Source organism: Arachis duranensis, unplaced genomic scaffold (assembly GCF_000817695.3).
Source record: "Arachis duranensis cultivar V14167 unplaced genomic scaffold, aradu.V14167.gnm2.J7QH unplaced_Scaffold_165934, whole genome shotgun sequence".
In the NCBI taxonomy this organism is placed as follows: domain Eukaryota; kingdom Viridiplantae; phylum Streptophyta; class Magnoliopsida; order Fabales; family Fabaceae; genus Arachis; species Arachis duranensis.
In genome coordinates this window covers 1,653,344-1,675,538 of record NW_026264258.1, presented here as the reverse complement: position 1 = coordinate 1,675,538, position 22,195 = coordinate 1,653,344, and the positions used below count along the sequence as shown (strand labels likewise).

General features: G+C 30.5%; 2 protein-coding genes across 2 annotated transcripts; both read left to right on the top strand.

Moving 5' to 3' along the window:
- Nucleotides 1-9,750: 9,750 nt before the first annotated feature.
- Nucleotides 9,751-11,048, top strand: LOC107478099 (uncharacterized). Its single transcript, XM_016098231.1, has 2 exons — nucleotides 9,751-10,085; nucleotides 10,160-11,048. The coding sequence occupies exons 1-2, from the start codon at nucleotides 9,751-9,753 to the stop codon at nucleotides 11,046-11,048; spliced, it is 1,224 nt and encodes a 407-aa protein (XP_015953717.1).
- A 3-nt stretch (nucleotides 11,049-11,051) lies between these two features.
- LOC107478092 (uncharacterized) lies at nucleotides 11,052-11,843 on the top strand. The gene has a single exon (XM_016098218.1). The coding sequence runs from the start codon at nucleotides 11,052-11,054 to the stop codon at nucleotides 11,841-11,843; it is 792 nt and encodes a 263-aa protein (XP_015953704.1).
- The last annotated feature ends 10,352 nt before the right edge of the window (nucleotides 11,844-22,195 follow it).

The following is a 22,195-nucleotide window of genomic DNA, read 5'->3' as shown; positions in this document are numbered from 1 at the left end:
CATTTCTCCATTTTATGCCACCGGAAAAAGTTGAAGTGGCACAGTTACTCTCCAGCGTGTCCAGCAATAAGAACAGGTGTCATACAAGGACAAATTAGTCCCCAACCATGTTATGAAAATGGCGCCGTTTAAGGATTGGTTCCAAACATTGCGTTTAAGTGGGAAACACAAGGTCGCGCTTCTTCTCCTCTACCTCAACCCCTCTGTACTTGAACAGAAGCGTCTTCTTCATTGAACCTTTTGGAACCCTAGTTTATCAGCAGCTACAATGACACCAAGCAAAGGAAGCTCATTTTCTTCGAATCGCCATGGTGGGAGACTCGGCGGTGGCCATAGTTGTAGCGTTATCAGAGACAGTGACATCAGCAGCCTAAGCAAAGTTGAAATCCCTAAAGGGCAACACCCAATATGTCTATGCAATTTGTATGCAATAATCTCTACTTCAAGGACTCATGAAAATCCGGGTAGAGTGTTTTTTGGATGCCCACTATATAAGGTAAACAATTGTAGGATTTCGAATAATTTACATTCTATAAGAATTGTGTTGAAGAGCTAGTTTTGTGTGATGAGCAGGAAAAGTTATCTCATTACAAGTTCATTGCACGGGTTGACAAGATTTTTGACATTAAGTTGAGGAATGATAACTCGGTGAAGAATGTAACCATGGGTGTGTGAGATTGCTGCTGATATTTTACCCATGTATGATACCAATGATGCTGGTTTGGAACGCAAACTGATGGAGTTGCAAAATAGAATTGATTTGTTAGAGCTTCAGAAAAATGTAGTCCCAAAAGCTGAGGGCAAGAGTAAATGTACGAATGTAGTACTTGTTATCATGTTCTTTGCAATGTTAGTGTTGATTTTGTTAGTAACAATAGCTATTTTGTAAGTTATATCTTAATATTAAGAGTTCACTGAAACCTATATGCAAATTTGTATGCTTTTTTGTGATCTAAATGCTTGTGAGAAGAAGAAAATTTATGCAATATATCAGCTTTAAAGTTTTATTCCAAAATTGTTTGGTTGATGACCTTTATGAATCCAAACAGAAAATCATATTGCTATGTCATGTAGTAAAATGAATAATGAAAGAAAAAAGCAACAGCACTATTACTTATAAGTTCAGTAACAAGTAGCATGAAATGAATAATGGAAAAAAACAACAGCACCATTACTTATAAGAGCAAATATATTGCTTTAAGGTCGAATAGCAACTTCAAATCATAGAATGCAAGTCACAGATTCGACCTAATAAAAACAACATAACTGTCATAGTAGCAACTTAAACTAAAGTCAGAATTCGGCTATACATGAGCCGAAACATAATTCACAAAAAAAGTTTCATCCACACTACTCCATCTCAATCTGTAAATTAAGAGTATTTCAAGTTTAGGTCCATCAACTTGAAAGCTCATTACCAAAATACAAACCAAACTATTACATCAAAAAGCATAATCATTTGTCTTCATTCACTTCTGTCTCGGATGCTTGAACCCAGGATTTGGAATAAACTGGAACATCCTTGATGTAGTACCCTCACTTGCCACTGCAATTGTTTCTACCGAGATGCCTTGACTTGGTCTAGGTGGTGGAATAGAAGGTGGAGTGCTAGACTGGACTGGTGCAGGATATTGTGGTCCTTGCACTTTGGAGAATTACATATCTTTACATTTAGTTTTTCACTCACCATACTAGACACAAAACCTGGTGCATTAGCTGCGGGCTAAGTTGAATTAGCATGATCGACCATATTCTAAAATAATGAAAAAATTAGCCAAATAAAAATCCAAAGTGGTCCTTGTGAAATTTAAAAAAAGACATATAAGTCTCCAATATTTTTTAAAGTATTCACCTAAGTCCCTATAGAAGCCCTAAAAACTCAATTTAACAATCGCGAGCAACAATTAACAGGTTATTTATGGTGGTTTACCTGCACCTGGGGTGCTGATGGTGAGAAATGTATCTCATCTGCAGGTTGGTTTGATGTTCCAGGATTTGCACCAGCCATTGTCTTTCTTCTATTTGGATTAGTTGGACGTCTAGTTGTTGCTGTTGGAGGTCCTTTGCAAGTCTTGTAATTATGGCAGACCTCTCCACACTTGCTACAAGTAACTCGAAATGTCTTCTTAACTTTGTTGCCGTCAGTTCTGCTCACTTCAGTCTCGGATGACTCTTTTCTTCTTCTCTTGACGGGTCTGCCAACTGGCCTCTTTAGTTTTGGGGGAATAGGTTTCAGATAATTTGTCTTCTCCCAGTATTCCTTAGAATTAACAGGTTGTATGCAATGTTGGTACGTTGCTATTGCTGCCCCAATCTTAAGCAGAGGGTGGACATATGTCTCAGGTCTATCACCCCTTCTAGCTATGGCAGCAAGTGCATGAACGCAAGGAAGACCTACAATTGCAGATGTATTTAGCAACATACAAGTGTAATTTAACAATTGTAAATTAACACACAAAATATAGTGAGTATACCGGTTAATTGCCAAGTATTGCATGTACATTTGTTTGTAGACAGGTTGACAGAAAGCTTCTTGGAGCCTTGTTGAACTTCAAAGACTCTCCTTTCGTCGTCACCAACCCAAACTGGCTGCCAATATCTAACATCCTTCATAATGTCATCAAACCTTTTTTGTTGAGTGGGTGCGATCTCAGTTCCGATGTATGTCTCCAATACTTGTTTGTACTTGGTCATCCGTCGCATGATATAGCATCGAAGCTCCTCACACATTGTAAGAATTGGTTTTGACCGATAGTTCACTATTTTTGCATTCCAAACCTCACACATGTTATTGGTGAGGTTGTCACACTTTGGTCCGTGACTGAAGTGAGCTTTGGTCCAGCAAGCAGGCTCAAATTTTTCTAGATAACTCCATGCTTCTTCATTGATCCTTTTCAACTTCTTCATACTTGCTTTGAATTCAGCATCAGTAGTGCATTTAGCACATTCCCACACAATATTCTTGACTTGCTTGTCCTTGTATCGATTGGTAAAATTTTTCCAAATATGTCTGACACAATTTCGGTGATGAGCATGCGGTATCACCTCCTTTAGTGCCGGCAACAATCCCTAAGAGCAAGTATATAAGCACAACTTAAATTGGAAATAGTAGGCAATAAACAGCAATATATTGATAACATCATTAGAGTAATAAGCTCGAAGATATCTAGTCCTAACAAAATGTATACTCAGTTTTCATATTAAAAACTTAGAGAGGTTTTGGTACAAAGAGAGAAAACATTTAAAAACCAAGTCTGGTATTGAAATTCTACTTCAAACTCTCTTATGACTAAATCAATTAGTAATGTCCATTTTTTTTATTGTTAGTACTCTGAAAATATTACTTTATTATAGTGATCTTTGCATTAATTATATAATTTTGTCAGGTTTCTAGGTGTGTAGGTCATGATTATGTTTGATTGAGTCTTAAGAGCAATATATTAGCAACACATTGAAGTAGTATTTTGGAAGCTGCATTAACAGAACGTGTTTCCTTTTATATATATTCTAAATAACTATTGAAAGAATGGGGAAATTTCTTCTAGTGCAGAGCAAGATAATTAATCAATTGCTCGTTAGTTTATATCAATCAAGTAAGATAATTAATCACAACTAAATTAACTTATACATTAACCCGAAAACAACTAAATTAACTTATAACTTAATCAGCAACTATAAACAGTCCCAACAATGTAACATAATCAAAGACTTAATTATAACTTAATTGAAACTAATAGAACTAACAATGTTAATTAAAAAATAGTGCAGAGCAAGATAATTACTCATTTGCTTGTTAGTTTATATCCATCAAGTAAGATAATTAATCACAACTAAATTAACTTATACATTAACCCGAAAACAACTAAGTTAAAAGAATAACTTTTGTTGGTCTGAGATAAAATTCCACTCATGAATGTATTGATCTCCAAGATCTTCTTGTAACAAGGTGAGGAACCACTTCCAACTCTCCTTTGTTTCACTATCAACAACAGCGAATGCTATCACATAGAAGTGATTGTTCGCATCTTGACTTACAGCGGACAATAGTTGGCCCCCAAAGTATCCCTTCAAGAAGCAATCATTAAGACCGAGTTTTCTACATCCAGCTTTAATACCCCTTTTACATGCATCTAGAGAGACGTATAGTCTGTTAAACAGTGGAAGGGACTGAGGGATGGGTGTCACATCAAGAATGGTGGAGCTCCCTGGGTTACTTCTGTGTATCTCTGTTAGATAGTCCCTCAACTTGCTGTATTGTGCTCTCTCGTTGCCAATCACACGCTCCCTTGCTTCCTTGAGGGCCCTATATACCATCTTCCCATTAATCATAACATTGTAGTCGATCTTGATGTGCTCATAAGCCTCACTCAAGGTCATGTAAGGCTGAGTTCGAAGCCTCTTCTCCAGCTTCTTAGCTACCTACTTCTGATCTGCCATGTTGCTTCCGAATTCTCTGGCACAAGTGTGATGAGGAGTATAAGTCTTGATTTGGTAACTCTTAAGCTGATTATTCCATGTACATAAAATTAGCCATGGACAAGAATTCAATTTGGCACTACCAGTTTCATTTTTAACACAATCCTCAGTTCCGGCATTCATATCCCCAACGTCAACTTTGGTAGCCTCATTTGTCACAGTCTCTTCAGTCACAGCAGCTTCATTCACATTATGCTCACCTATAACATTACTTTGCTCCTTTGGCTTTCTTGGCTTTTTAATCCTCTCCACCCCATGTTCACAATCGCATCTAACCCTCCTTTGATCATTCTTTATGTACCTAATTTTTCTCCCCTCAAAAATTACATGATCCTTAAGAGCATTCTTAAAACTTTCAATTGTGGCAAACTCCATTTCCAACTCAAAGTTTACCTCCCCAAATCCAACACCTTCATTAAATTGAGAAAATTCATACCTATCTCTCTTATCTTCAGAGCTTTCCGGAGTTAATAATGTCTCTGATTCATACTCAAAAATTGGATCTTCTTCTTCAATATTTTCCTCAGCCTCATCTTCACCACTACTGTTAGTAGCTTTAGCAGCATTGGCAGCCTCAAAATTTGGCAATCCAGCCTTTGTTCTAACAATTTTTGGCCCATTTGCAGTTGGGCCAGATGAAATTGACCCATGACCTTTTTGTCCAGCATTTTTTGGAGCCCTAATGTTGGGCTTAGCAGAAACAGCAGCCCTTGACATGTTTGGGCCTGCATACTTTGATCCAGAACCAGTAGCTCCATTAGTGTTTGTCTTGATTGTACTTGGCCCATCTGTAGCTTTCTTATTCTCTTTTAAAGCCTTCCTTCTTGCACCTGTATTCCTCTGTGAACTCTGCATTCCTACACCACCTTCTATTTTTTTTTGCCAACTTTTCTAGTATTTCTCTTCTCAATCAAACAATCTGAGTCACTATCTTCATCCTCAAATCCTGCTGGGGGTGGTCTATATGGTTCATCCTCTGTCGTTTCATACCCGTCATCACTAGACTCCTCCTCAACATCTGCATCAGCATCAAAGTTCAAATTGATGTCCTCTGGTGGAGTAACCATTATTGGGTGATCGAAATATAAATAAAACTCGTCAGTCTCCTGGTTCATCTGTTTATTTTCACGCAAATGATTAATCTCCAAATCTCTTTTTATAGGGTGCAGCCCCCTCTCCAAGTCAGGAGCCTTAGGATCAAACCAGTACATAGCCTTGTAATCTAAATAGCCTAAACCTTTGAATAGAGTTTCCAGGGCAAAGAAGCATATGAGGTCAATATCCATCTTAGGAAATTTGTTAACTTTTCCATCAATATATAGAAGAACTCCCTGGTTATCCCTTACAAAATGTCCACCGTGGTGGAAAACAGGAACTACATAATCCTCCATCTAACTGCAAGTACAACATACTTGAAATCAACAAACAGAATCATCAAACCCTAAACTACTCTATTTTGAGAATTTTGGTAACTGAACCCTAACCAAACACTATACAGTCACAACATAACAACCAAACCATTATACTCCATAATTATCACAGAACAGAAACTCAAAATCCAACATACTCTGTAATGGTGACATTCAGCATTGTACTTAACTAATTTAAAATTCCATAAACCTAATCAACATAAGAAAGAGAATACAAGCTCACCTTCCTCAATGAGCGTGTTCAACGATCGTAACATCCACTTCCCTCTGTCTTACGCGCCAATTATTGCTTCTGTTTCGGGAGCGACGCATCAACAGAGTCACCCAATGCTACCGTTGGTGATCGAATTCTTCAGCTGCTCTGGGAGATTAGGTGCGAGGGATTGATAGCCACCTTCTCTGTAACAGTTTGAAGAATGTGTGGGGTTTGGTTTCTATTTGAATAGAAAGGGGTTGAAGTTGAGAAGAAGAAGCCTGACCTTGTGTCTCCCACTAAAACTCAACGTACGTTTGGTTCCAATCTCTAAACGATGCCATTTTGATGAGGTGGCTGGGGACTAATTTGTCCTTGTATGACACCTGTTCTTATTGCTGGACACACTGGAGAGTAACTGTGCCACTTCAGCTTTTTCCGGTGGCATAAAATGGAGAAATGGGTCTGGGGATTGTTTTGGCCACCGGAGATAAACCATGGGGACTAATTTGGGTATTAATTTTTTTCGGGGACTAAAACGTCCGATTTTAAAATCATTGGGGACTGATTTGGGTAATTACTCTTTGTTTTTTTAATATGTTTAACACAAATGAAAAATAATTTTGATTTTTTGTTTTTTTAATATGTTTTTGTTTTGTTGTTTCAATTATTTTAAACTATAAAATTAGAATTAATTGAATTCTAAAATTTAATTAATTTAAAAGGGTATTTTTGTCTAATTAAATAAATAAAGGATGTTTAAGTCTTAAAATAAATATTTTTTATTTTTATTTAATTAAAGGGGTATATTAGTAAAAATGCTGATATAATATATATTTAAAAAAAATTAATGCTGATATAGAAAAAAATGCCACATAATTTATTACTGTTTGTACATATTTTAAACGTATCGGTACGTATGAATTTATCATCGTATCGTAACAAACACCTCATTATTAATTGTGTTTGTCACTGTCTACAAGTTAAATAATTGTGTTTAATTAGCATAGTGTTATTAGAAAAATTCCATGTCACTTTAATAAGCATGCTCTAATTGACTTCTAAATCAATTTTATGAATCAATTGTATTACTTTCGTTGAATATGATTGTGGCTGATTATTCCTTCAAGGTCCATTCATCATGATGAAATGCCTTTGATTAATTAAGAATAGCGTGCGTGGTCGTTAATTATATTATTAGAAGACTAATATCAAGTAAATGCTTGAAAGAATATTGGAATATAGAGTGCATCGACCCCCAAAAAATTACTCCACCTGTCCCTGGATATTTAGTGTGTGTTTGGATTACAGTTTATAAACAGGAATTTGCATAAATTTGATTTTGCAAACTTGATTTTGATAAAAAATAAATTTGTGTTAAAGTGATTTATGTTTGATAATTTTTGTATCAAAATTGATTATAATAAAATAAATGTTGTTTAGTTTATACCATTTAAAATCACTTTTAGATAAAAAATTACTAAAATAGACTTTAACTTAAATAATTTTTTTATATTATCCTATCATTTTAATTTAGATATTTAAATAGATGTTATTTGCTGCTTTTGTCTTTAGAGATTCATTGTTACTCATTGTTCTATTAGAAAAAATATAAATTTTAGATATATATATATTTATTTATATATGTTAAAGAATATTTAATCAAATATGTTACATTTTTTAAGTATTAACGTAAAAATATTATTTTAGTATTTTTTTATATCGTACTCTTATTCTAGTATTCTCAATAATCTTATTCTTAATATTAATTTGGAATCAAATATTTATGATTTTATTATTATCTATGATTAATTTTTTATTTAATTTATTTTTTTAATAGAATTATAATCTATATTATAAAAAATTACATTAAAACATAATATACGAGAATTATAATTATAAAAAAGAGTACTAAAAATAATAAAAAAATTAAATATTTACTTTATAGTAATTAAAACAAATTTGAAAGTTTCTAGATGATCTTTTTATATACGATATTTTTAGTATTTTTAGTATTTTTTTAGTATGTTATAATTTTTTACTATTATTATTATTTATAGCTAAATTTTTTATTTAATTTACTTTATCTAATAAAATTAATAAATCATATTATAAAAAGATAATAACAAACATAATACACAAAAATCACAATTATAAAAGTGTATAATATCAAACAAACAGTTGAAAAAAATAAAAATAATAAATAATAAAAAAATATAGCTCATATAAATAAAAATAACAAGAATCCTATAAATAATATAATAACATACATGAAGGATAAAGTTGGTAAAATGTAAATAGATGGTTAGTATCCATGACTAAAAGTTCATTAGTAAAACGCAGAAGCTTAAAATAATTGTTTCTTGTAAACGTGGTTTTGGTAGAAAAATCACTTCTGCGGTCATAAAAAAGATTTGACAAACAAAAAAATTGAAGCTTTCAAGAAGTCTACACATACTTCTTCTCTTCCAACGAATTTTCCAAACACAAACATCTACTTTTGTTTCTAGAATTACAAGTTGGCCATTTTAATACAAAAAATATTCTCAAGAGATATATTTTTTATTTTTATATGTCCCAAATACCCTATAAAAGAAACTAGATTTCAATTTCTTGATTTGAACAAAACAAAGATCAATTCCTCAAAGAATTCCAATTTTTTTAAATAGCCCAAAAATAATTATACTTATGCTAAAAACTAAATTCAATATTTTCATCTTTTTGTGTTCCTTTTTGTCAATTAATAAACATTTATTTGTAGGTATATAAATAACACAACTTTATATATGTGATGAATGCGGCCAACATGCTTTATTTGAACAAAAAAAAAAAATGACTTATTTTAGTTGAGGTCGTTATTCATTCTCCGGTATTAACAAATCTCTAAATTAAAGTGACAATACCAAAAGCTAAAAAAGGTGTCTTAAAAGAAAGTAACTACATGTCTACATGGTGAAAGATTTATTATTTAGCTTGGTTCAGTCAATAACTTTTTAATATTTTATTCCCATTCTTCTTGAATAATCTCATATATGTCCCTCTGCAGTCCTCCACCATTTTCTCTAATTTTTGCACTATTCTAGCTTAAATTATTCTAGCTGTCTCTAAAATGTTACTCAATTTTCAGTTAAATTTTATATTTATTTAAAATATAAAAATATTAAATCTTAAAAATATTATTATAAAACAAAATAATTCTTTTACCGAAAGACAAATCCATCTTAAAAATTTTCTAAAATAATAAAAATTTGTTAAAAAACTAAAATTTCTCAATTTAAATTCTTTAAAAACCAAATTACTCTATTTTTAGGGTAAAAAACCTAAACAAGCCAAAAGGAGATCAATTTGACACAAATAAACCAAAGCAAAATCTGATTCATCAATCAACCAACGGACATTTCTATATAGTTCGAACCAAATAGGTTCGAACTCACTTTGCACATAATTCGAACCAAATAGGTTCGAATTACACGTATAGACCAAAGCAACATAATTCGAACCAAATTGGTTCGAACCATAACTTGATAATTCGAACCTAATAGGTTCGAATTACACTGAGCATATTTCGTACCAGAATGGTTCGACTTAGTGAGGACCAGCGCTGTATATATATGGTCTGAACGTCAGTTGCTATCATTAGAGGTGGTTTACATGGCTAGTGAGGAGAGTTTCGGAGTGTTGGTTCACCACAGAGGATCCATTAAGAAGAAAACTCGTTCCGGTGTGAAGTTCACTGATAAGGATCCTCTCTGTATTATCGTCACGCCTACGACGAGGTATGAGGACCTTGTTAGCTCTGTACTGCTGAAACTTGGTCTGGAAGGTGTGAAACGGGTTAAGAAATTTTTTTATCGATTTTCAATCACGGTGCTCCAGAACACCGTAAAGTACGATTGTTTCACGATCGGGAGTGATGAGGACTTGCAGGTCATGTTTCATTGTCGCCGGCAGTTTCCAGAGGTGAGGACACCAGAACTGTTGGCAAAGTTGGTTGACGCGGTGTCCAACTCGGGGGTTCGAACCGTAATACCACCACTTTAGCCACGGTTGCCGGTTCTAGCTCCAGACCTGTCGTTGCATCTTCCTCCGTCCCTACGTACGAGCCACCTGTCCAACCTGTCGCCTCCCCTTCGTTCGCTGTTGATCTCCACGAAAGTGTAGGCGACGAGGTCGGACAAGGGGAGTATCTGCCGACATCTTTACAGTGTGCTGCACCGGCTTGTGTTGGAGATGGATTCTTGGATGATCCAGAGGACGATGATATCGAGCCGAATATGATTGCTGATGACAGTGGAGATGATGTTGGAGCAAGTGATCCTGCTGGGGTGGGCGGTGGTTCTAGCTCCGGCACGCAGCAGTACCCTCCACATTTTTCCTCTTTGGACTTGGATGCCATGAGGCAAGAGGGGGTTGCTGGGCAGCCGGTTGGATTTGGCGCTAGAGATGCTAAAGGGTCTGCAGGTTTGACAGAGTTTCAGGTTGGTCAGCAATTTTCAGATAAAGAAGAGGCCCTGTTAAGTGTCAAGACTTACAGCATCCGGCGAGGGGTACAGTACAAGGTCGTGGAGTCTGACTATCGCCGGTATGTGGGCAAGTGTTCTGAGTTCGGCAATGGGTGCACATGGTTGATTCGGCTCAGTCTCCGACAGCGCAAGGGGATTTGGGAGGTCAAACGTTACAACGGACCGCATACTTGTCTCGCCACCTCCATTTCCAGTGACCACAGGAGTTTAGATTATCATGTGATATCGGCATTCATTATGCCAATGGTTAGGGCTGATGCATCCGTCAGTATCAAGGTGCTCCTAAATGCCACCGCCGCACACTTTGGGTTTAGGCCGACTTACAGGAGGGTCTGGTTGGCGAAGCAGAAGGCTGTTGCCCTCATCTATGGTGACTGGGATGAGTCGTACAACGAGCTCCCAAGGTGGGTGTTAGGTGTCCGGTAGACGATGCCTGGTACTGTTGCAGTGCTAAGAACGAGCCCTGTTCGTGTCAGTGGACAGTTGGACGAGTCTCGAGCTTATTTTCACAGACTATTCTGGACCTTTCCACCATGTATCGAGGCATTCCGTCATTGTAAGCTCCTTGTTAGTATTGACGGCACCCATCTGTATGGCAAGTATGGGGGAACGTTGCTTGTCGCGATTGCACAGGACGGGAACTCCAACATACTCCATGTTGCCTTCGCATTAGTCGAGGGTGAGAATGCTGAGTCGTGGTCTTTCTTTCTCTCCCACCTGCATGAGCATGTCACACCGCAGCCGGGTCTACTGGTTATCTCGGACAGGCATAACGGCATCAAGGCCGCCCTTGAGGCTCCTAACGGAGGCTGGTTACCTCCGTTTGCATACTGGGCATTCTGCATTCGACATGTTGCGGCAAATTTCGCCCTCATCTTCAAGGGCAAAGACGCAAGGAGGCTACTTGTGAATGCGGCGTACGCTAAGACCGAGGTCGAGTTCCACTACTGGTTTGATATTCTTAGGTCCGAAGACCCGGCGATGTGTGACTGGGCTAACCGGATTGAGTATTCCTTGTGGACACAACATTGTGATGAGGGGCGTAGATTCGGACACATAACGATGAATATATCTGAATGTGTGAACTCGATCCTCAAGGGTGTCAGAAATCTTCCTGTGTGCTCCCTAGTGAAGGCAACATACGGAAGGTTGGCCGAATTATTTGTTCGCAAAGGGAGGGAGGCTGAAGCGCAGATGGAAACCGGACAACAATTTAGTTAGCACTTGGTGAAGTGTATAGAGGCCAACTTGAAGACAGCTAGGTGCTTCACGGTTACTGTGTATGAAAGGGATAACTCCGAGTTCACCGTCGCAGAGACAACTCCGACTGGTTCTTTCTCACTGGGTACCTACAGAGTCTTGCTTGCATCTCACACATGTGACTGCGGATACTTCCAGGCACTTCATTTCCCTTGTCCCCACGCACTGGCATGCTGTGCCTACTCACGGCTTACATGGGAGCCTTACGTCCACCAGGTGTATCGTCTTAGTTCGGTCTTCAGTGTGTATCAGATGGGTTTCACACCTCCCATTCCGGAGGGTTTTTGGCCACCATATGACGGGCCGACTGTCATCCCTGACCCCAATAAGAGGCGTGCGAGAGAGGGTCGTCCCAGGTCCACTCGGATACGGACCAATATGGATGAGGCAGATCCGAACCGGCCAAAGAGATGTGGGCTTTGTCGGCAGCCCGGCCACACACGTCAGAGTTGCCTACAGCTCGGAGGAGCAGAGCACACACGGGGGCATGATTAGGTGTATTGGTGGCTTTGGTACTTTTGTTATTTCAATTTCGCGTTTAGATTCCACTATTATCGGTTTTCTTATTTGTAGTTGGTGACTGATAAAATTTGTTAACGTTAGTGCGATGTACTTTGAATGGATTTTTAGTTAATGAATATGTTTTGTCACCGCAGTTTTAAACGAAATGTATGTCTAATGAACACCGACAAAAATAACTGTACGAGTCTTATTAAGACATGATGCGGATTCTATGTTCGTAACTTAAATTGCTTGCTGGAACGAATTCTTACTAATTCAAATCAACATATTTTGAATTACTTGGTAAATATATGCTAATAGGTTCGAATTATCAAGTTCGAATTATGTTGCTTTGGTCTATACGTGTAATTCGAACCTATTTGGTTTGAATTATGTGCAAACTGAGTTCGAACTTATTTAGTTCGAACTATATAGAAATATCCGTTGGTTAATTGATGAATCAGATTTTGCTTTAGCTTATTTGTGTCAAATTGATCTCCCTTTAGCTTGTTTAGGTTTTTTACCCCTATTTTTATAAAGATTTAAAGTATAGAAAACTGATTTTTAGTCAGTGAATACTAAATAACTTTAGAGTTTATGATTTATAATTTAGGATGCAAGACTAAGAGTTTATTATTTAAGATTTAGAAATTAAGATAAACAAAATCATTTTAAAAAAATTAACAAACGTTAGCTAAAAAAATTGATTCCCTAACTTATATTACTCTTTTACATTATTAATTAGGATTATTTAAAATTTAGAATATAAAATTATTGTCTAAAGTTTAACCAACTCTATTTTTTTAATAAAAAATATTATTTGTACATTAAAATTAACTACTAAAATTAATTATCATATATTTATGTATAAATAAATATATGTGTAGTTTAATTTATTTTTAATATATATTTTATATTCTAATGTATATTCTACTTTATTTAGTGACTAATTTTGATATATATCTAATATGATTATTTTTTAATACTACGTATAAAAATATATTTATTGGCCAAAAATAAAAAATATTATTTATATATTAAAATTAACTGTTAAAATTAGTTATTATATATTTATATTATAATTTAATTTATTTTTAATATATATTTTATATTAATGATTGCTTTTAGTAGTTAGTATTAATGTACAACTAATAGCGACAAATATTGGCTCAAAAAGATAAGTTTTATGGGTTAGGTAGCATTCTAAAACTTGCTTAAAGAATCCATAGTGACATAAACAGTCGATCGTGTACGCTGATTAACTCTTCTATTCACACGCACTAATTTAAATATAGAATTTAATCGCATGCAAATGGTCAATAAGTAGTAATGCATGTTTGACCCACTGTTAATAACTTAAAGCATCCACACCAATTGAATTATAAATACCCTCTTTTGTCTTCTTTAATTTTCATGCTTCATTCTATCACGAGCTTCAATATAATTTTTCTTCTTCTAAACTCTACTTTGAATTTTAACTTCACTGCTAGGTTAATAAGTGATGGCATCAGTTCTCTGCTTCTCTTGCATGGAGACATCGACGTAACCGTTTCCGAGGTTCATCAGCCCCACACCCTTAAATCGGTTTGTCCTGTTTCTATGGATCCTTAGCTCTATACCTCTCTTTTATTTCCTTTTCTTTGCATTAATCTCATTCATATAATATATCAGTATTGTTTTATTGTTTTACAAATTTATAATTTTATTATTATTTTACAGTAATGTTAAGAAGACAAAAAAAAGTTAAAATTTATTTTATTTTTTATTAATAAATATTAAATAAAATAAATTCTAACTATTTTTTATTAATATTTTTTTGTTATCAAATATTTCTGTTATTTTAAATATGAATCTACAATAAATTAGTTTGAGATCATACTTACCAAATTGATATATAATTCAAAAAATAAGGGATCTAATACTCAACACATTTATTTGCTGGTATTTTCAAATTTAAGAGATAGATCAAAATCAAATCTATTCTATTATATAAAAATAGGATGTCTGCATTTAATGATGAAGCTGACATGACATATTTCGGAGAGTATTTTTCAATTTAATTGTTTTAACTCATTTAATACAATTTATTGCACTAACTTAATTATATCAACTAATTGATTTGATCACAAGCCCTAATCGCTTGTACGCAGAGTTTTTCATTAATTATAATTCGTTATATTAGTGAATTAGTCTTTTCATTTATAAAGTCTAAAATAAAATAAATAAATTGTTATTTATTCTAATTAAATTTGTTTATATATTATATATGAATTAACGTCTATTCTATTATATAAAAATCGAATTTTTACATTTAATGATGGAGCTGACGTGGCATGCTTCTGAGAGTGTTTCTCGATTTATTTTTTTAACTCATTAAATATAATTTATTATGAGATTAATTATATCAACTAATTGATTTGATTAGATATTTAAATATTACATAATTATTATAATTTATATCAATTTGTTTTAATAGTATTTTCTAATTTATTTCTTTTAATATTTTGGTAGTATTTTTTAATTTATTAAATCAAATTCGGTATAAATTATGTATATTAATTAATTGATTTGATTAAATTATTAATAATTAAAATAATAAATCTATAAATAAAATAAGCAATTGAGATATTTTTAACTAATAATTAAATCAAATTAAATTATATGTATTGAGTCAAATTCAAATAATGTGAATTAAATACTAAACTAAAATATGATCATTTCTTGCTTATTCAAATTAAATGCAATAAATTCAAATTAACTTTGTTAGATAATCATGATTTTCTGGTCTTCTATATATAGACGGTCAAACAAAATTATAAGAATCATCATTTTTATCGCTCTTGCTATTTTAACTCTTCTTTTTTTCTTTTTTTTCTTTATGTAAAATTTCTTTTATGGATAAATGAGAAGGTATGGATGAATAATATTTCGTTGATTATTTGTTTATAACTCGAAAATGTCTCAATTTAAGCATTACTATTGCTGATGGAATTGGATGACAATATGCTCGGCATACTTGCAACTTAAGAAATTAGGTCATGTGCTCGAGGTGCACCGATGCAAACTTTTGGAGCTGCCGACTACTGCTGAATTCATTGTATAGCTGGAGCAAATTATGATATAGTAAAAAAAACGTTTATGCATGCATGTTATTCTTCTTTATATATGCATCCCTCTATTTTTACAATTCACATCATTATATATTAGATTCTTTTTGACATTATTTAAATTTGATATTTTTTTCTATTTTTACGCTTCTAATTATTTTTTATCTTAATATTTTGTTCTCATCAATTTCTAAATTTTATTTTAGGTTAACTTTGTAGTTTAAATATAATCATTTATGTCATTATTGAATGTTATGAAATTGACCAGATATTAACAATAAATAATTCGAAAAAAGTATTTTTTGGAACAATTCACCTAAATTTAAATTGTTACGTTAAACAGATGATAATAAATATTTTTGTATTAAATCTCTTATAAAAAAACTTATAGAAATGTTATGTTATATAATATAATTTGATTATATATTTTTTTATCTTCAATCTAAATTATTTGAATTGGCATACCATTTATTTTTAAATTTAATTAAATATCTAAACATCTTATAATTTAATANNNNTTTTTAATAATATTTTTATTTATTAATATATTATTTTTATTATTTGAGTATTAATAATGCGTTAGAAATTTTTCATTGTATAAGTTATTTCGAGAAAAAAATGATAAAATTTGATTTATAAAAATTTAAAATTGAGTGTTTTCTATGATTAAGCTCAAATTTTAATTTATTTTTTATATTATATAAATATTAAATTTTTTATTAAACACTTATTTGTTTATGATAGGATATTATATATAATTTTTATATTGACAATTAAATTTCAATTGCTACACAAAAATAATATATTTTAGATAATTGTATATTTTTTGTTATTTTAAAAATCATGATATATTTTTAAAATTATTTAATTATGTTTATTCTTTTAAAAAGATTGCTATTATTAGAAAACAACTAATATTTATAATAGTCTAAAATTAAAAAAATAAAAATCACAAAATATTAATATTCTGAATTTTTGAAGTATAAATCTTAAAATAAATATATATGATTATGATTATGATTAATGGTTATAATTGGAGTTTTTATTTTATTCTAATTTTTTTCAAAACATATTTTCCTTATTTAAGTTTTATTTTTTTATTGATTGCTCTTTTTTTGGTATACTTAACTATTATTAATTTATATCAATTAAAATTTATACCTTGAATAAAATAGTTATGTATCTAAAAAAAATAAACAAAAAAATATTTTTATTTTTAGTAAAAATTTATGTCACTTTAACTTTTTTTTACATCACATCTTATATTTTTATTATATTTATAAGAGAGTTTTTATTCAAATTAAGAAAATTTTTTAGTTATTTTTCTTTCTTTTAGTTTTAAATATTATTTACTAATATAATAAAAAAGTAAAAATAACAATAATTACTCACATAATTAAAATAGATATCCTAATATATATATGATCCTATGTATACCAAGAATTATTATATATAATAAATAATTATTTATTTTTTATAATTACTATTTATAAAATTTATTACATAATTTTCTCCTCTTAATATCAATATTTAATGAATATAAGATACAAACATACAAAACAAATATCTTAAGTCATCATGTAAAATAAGAAGTATAATAGTGCAAATACTTACTTATTTATCTATTTATCTATTCTATTATATAAAAATTGGGTTTCTGCACTTAATGATGAAGCTGACGTAGCATACTCCAGAGAGTGTTTCCCGATTTAATTATTTTAACTCATTCAATACAATTTATTACAATAACTTAATTATATCAACTAATTGATTTGATTGGATATTTAAATATTAATATAATTTATTATAATTCATATTTCTTAATTAATTAGACTACGTTAATTGTAATTCATTGTATCAGTGAATTGGTTTTTTCATTTATGAAGTCTAAAATAAATAATTTATTGTTTATTCTAATTAAATTCATTAAATTGGATGACACATAGCAACGCACACGGCAGCAGAGCAGACACAACAACGACAATGACTGGGCAGGTGGAATAACGGCGACGAGATGGAAGTTGCATGTTCTTCTGCATTCGAAAGCAAGTCAAGTAATATTCTACTCTTCTGAGTTTTTGGGAGTGAAGTCACAGAATTGAGGACAAGAAAAGTTAGGTGGCTATTTGGTTTTTCAAGGCTTTTTTTTGTTATAGATTTTTAAATACCTAAAAGAGCACCGTATTAAAGATTGTATATCATTCATTTCTTTTTTTTAATGTAGATGAATATAAAATAGATTAAAAATCATCTACGAGAAAGTTAAATGTAGACAAATATATTATTATTATTATTATTATCATTATTATTATTGTAATTGAATAAATTAAAAAATTAATTAAAAAACATCCTTATCCTTGAATTTAACTCTATCTATTATGCAAAATCTCTATTTATATGATTTAATTTTCATTATATCTAGATTACATCTCATTAATAATTATAGATAATTTTTTTTATTAATTGCATTTTAAGTTTTCAATTATATGTCAGAATTAATTTTTTTTATCTAAAGTTAATGTAAAAAATAAAAAAAATTCACATCAAGTTATCTAAACTCTAGAGTCATTAATAACTTTTTTGACCAATAAGATGTCATTAATAATCTTCTCTAAAAGTTTAAGTTGCATAATATAATTAGATAATTTTAATAAGAATAATATCACGTATTCAAATTTATCTATCTATTTTATTATACAAAAATCGAATTTTTGTATTTAATGATGAAGTTGACGTAGCATACTTCTAAGAATGTTTTCCGATTTATTTCTTTTAACTCATTAACTATAAGTTATTACGATAAACTAACTATATCAACTAATTAATTTGATTAAATATTTAAATATTATATAATTTATTGTAATTTATATCAAATTGATTTGGTAGTATTTTTTAATTTATTTATTTTAATATCTGTTAGTATTTTTAATTTATTTCTTTTAATTTATTAACCCAAATTTATTGTGTGTACTAATTAATTAATTTGATTAATTTATTAGTCATTAAAATAATAAATCTATGAATAAAATAGGCAACTGAGATATTTTCAACTAATAATTAAATCAAATCAAATCATATATATTATGCTAAATTTAAATCATGTAGTGAATTAAGGACTAAATTAAATAAATACAAATTAATTTCGTTAGATAATCATGGTCTTTTGGTACTAATTCAATACACTTTTTGTATTTACAAATAAATTATTGTCTACTTCAATATATGAAATTTTTATGAATTTTTTATTGCGCAATTCACTTTAACACAAATAAATTAATTTATAAAAATTTAAACTTGAACGCTTGCTATGATTAAACTCAAACTTTAATTTATTTTGTCATATTTTATATAAATATTAAATTCTTTCATTAAACACTTATTTAATTACGAACTGATATTATATATTACTTTATATTGACAATTAAATTTTAATTACTACACAAATATTATATTTTAGGTAATTATATATTTTTTTGTTATGTTAAAAATTATTATATAATTTTAAGATCATTTAGTTATGTTTATCTTTTTTTATTGTCATTATTGGAGAGTAACTAATGTTTGTGATAGTATAAAATTAAAAAATAAAAATACAAAATATTAATATACTGTGTTTTTGAAGTATAAATCTTGAAATAAATATATGTAATTATAATTAATGATCATAATTAAAAGTCTTTATTTTATTTCAATTTGTTCAGGACATGTTTATCTTAAATTTTATTTTTTATTAATTAGTATTTTTTTGTACATTTAATTATCATTAATTTATATAAATCAAAATGTATAACTTAAAAAGATAGATACGTGTCTAAAAAATTTAAAAAAAAATATTTTTTTTGTTAGTAAAAAATTTATGTCGCTTTAGTTTTTTTTTTTTTGCATCATATCTTACATTTTTACCATAAGTTAGAGGTAAATTATTAAATATAAATTATATTTACTACTTATTACCCTAATTAGAATTCATTAAATTCGATTTATATGGAAATGTAAATGGAGATAACTAGGTAACGTTATTGGGTTTAGGGGATTCAGATAATTTTAGGGTGATTTTGATTTATCAACGTAAATTAGCCTAATATATGATATTAGTTATTGTTATATATAATAGAATAGATCACATATTTATGCATTATTTAGATTAGAAGAATTTGTAGAGAAATAACATGCTAGAGAAGAAAATGGATGGAAAAATCAATTTTTCATTATTTGGTTCAACAAAGAAATTGAATGAAAAACATAAAAGTGTATATGGAGCTCATGTAAATTTTTTCTCTTCAAAATTGCGAAAAAAACTGATTCAAAAGTACAAATATAGATAAAAATACAGAGTTACCATTTGAATTATAATTTATATATAATATATAAAAATATTAATATAATTTTTCTCTATTATGATTTTTTCTCTTCTTACTTTTTCTTCCATTCAAGCAAAAGAAATTTTTTCCTCTATTTTCTTTTCATTCATTTTTTTATCTAAACAGCACACAAAAAAATATACTTTTCTTTCTATTTTCTTTTCTCTTATTTTTTTTATCTTATATCCAAACAATAGTTTAGTATTTATCCATTTATCTTTTATTAATATTGTTATAATAAGGATACATGTAACTTTATAAAAATGATATAACCTAAACTTTGATTATCTGAAAATTTATTGAGTGGCTAGAATAGCTTCATGTCACGAACCAATGAATGCTAGCAATAAGGATGATCACAAAAACAGCCAAAATGGGTATTTGCAGAGATTACTCACATTTTGGAGCTAGATGGGGACTCCTGAAATCCTCACGACATGCCACGCGAAAATGGATGGGGACTAGGGGTGGCAAACGGGTCAAAACCTGTCGAGCTGGTCGCATAACCCGTCAAAAAATGCGGGTTGGGCTGAAAATTTATGACCACCAAACTTAAAAATTCTGCCTACCCTGCACCACCTAATCCACGGGATTTGGTGGGCTTCGGCGGGGCGGGGTAGGCTTTTCCGCTGGGCCAAATTTTTATTTTGGTGGAGCCATTTTTTTACAAATTTCTATGATGTTATTGATTTACAAGAGGATGAAGATGATAATTGAAAAAGTTTTAATTTATATTTTGGATTGTGTTTTATGTTTGATTGATTATAAACTTGAAGATGTTTAATTATATATTTTAGATAATATTTTTTGCTTTAGACAATGCTAGTTTTATTATTTTGTTTCAAAAAAATTGATTTATAATTAAGTTATTACATATTTATAATTATAAACACGTTAATGTGCATGAATTTAAAAATTATAATTTTTTTATGTTTTTAGAAATTATAAATTTATTGAAATTGTTGTGAAATTATATATATTGTTTAATATTTAATGGTTTATAAAAAAAAGAAGATCCCGCTAGCCTACCATTAGGCGGGCGGGGGAAAAATTCAGGACCGTCTTACTAGGCGGAGCGGGCTTTTGGCGAGACAGGACGGACTTTTCCCATTTGCCACTCCTAATAGGGGCACGGACATAAGTACCCGTTCCATGAAACTTATTAAATATACGCGAATATAAAATTATTAATTTATCCTAATTTATATATACGTAAATCCATTTCTTGAATTTAGTAACCCTAATTTCTGCTTCTAATTCGAATCTTTCCTTTTTCTTCCTGGCTCATTCTCAGCCTTGATCCTCTCTCTCTCTCTAACTCACTTTCTCTACCTCTCATCAAGTCCGTCACTACGTCGTTCAGTATCGTCCTAAAAAATTATGTTATGTTATTATGTTGGATTATTTTATTATGTTTTCTCCTTTTGAAATGTTATTTTTCATAACGAATATGTTATAAATTGTGTTAAATTATATTGAATTGATTATTTTATGATTTATTATATTATGTCTTTTTGTGTTAATTTTTTAAAAATTTTTTAAAGAATATTCGTAGATACCCGAAGAGATCTACGTTCTCTGAGGGTTAATTAAATAGGAACTTGCAATGACGGAGAAAGAATGGGGACATTTTTTTTAAAATAGGAATGAGGGATAGAAAGTGGGTTTCTCACGCTCTTCTGAGTCCTTATTATCATATCTAACTAGCAACGAAGATCCAATTTGAGCCGATTTAAGAGGGGACGCGTGGACTTCATCTGCATTGGGCCTTTAAGGTAATGAACCTAAGTCAGATTTGGGACCCTAACAATAGATTTTAGTTGATCTTTCTTGCATTGAGATCTTACTAGGCCTAAATATATTTTAAATTAATATTTTGAGTCATTGTTATAGCAAATACTATACTATTTAATATTATAACACTTAGTATATGTAAAAGTTAGATATATTTGCAAGACATTTTTTAATTCAAATTAAAAAATTAATTATCTCTTTTTTAGTTTTAAATATTATTTTCTAATGTAACGAAAAAGTGGAAATAACAATAATCACTCACATAATTAAAATAGAGAATCTTAATATATACATGACACTATATATATCAAGAATTATTATATATGATATATAATTTTTTTTCTGTAATGACTATTTATATAATTTATTGAACAATTTTAATTTTCCATCTTAACATTTAATAAATTTAACATACAAAATAAATAACTTAAGTTATCATTTAGGACAACAAGTATAATAGTGCAAATATTTATTTATTTATTAGTAGTGAAAAAATATGTAAATAGTATAAATTGACATTTTTTTAGTATAAAAGATTTAATAAAGATTA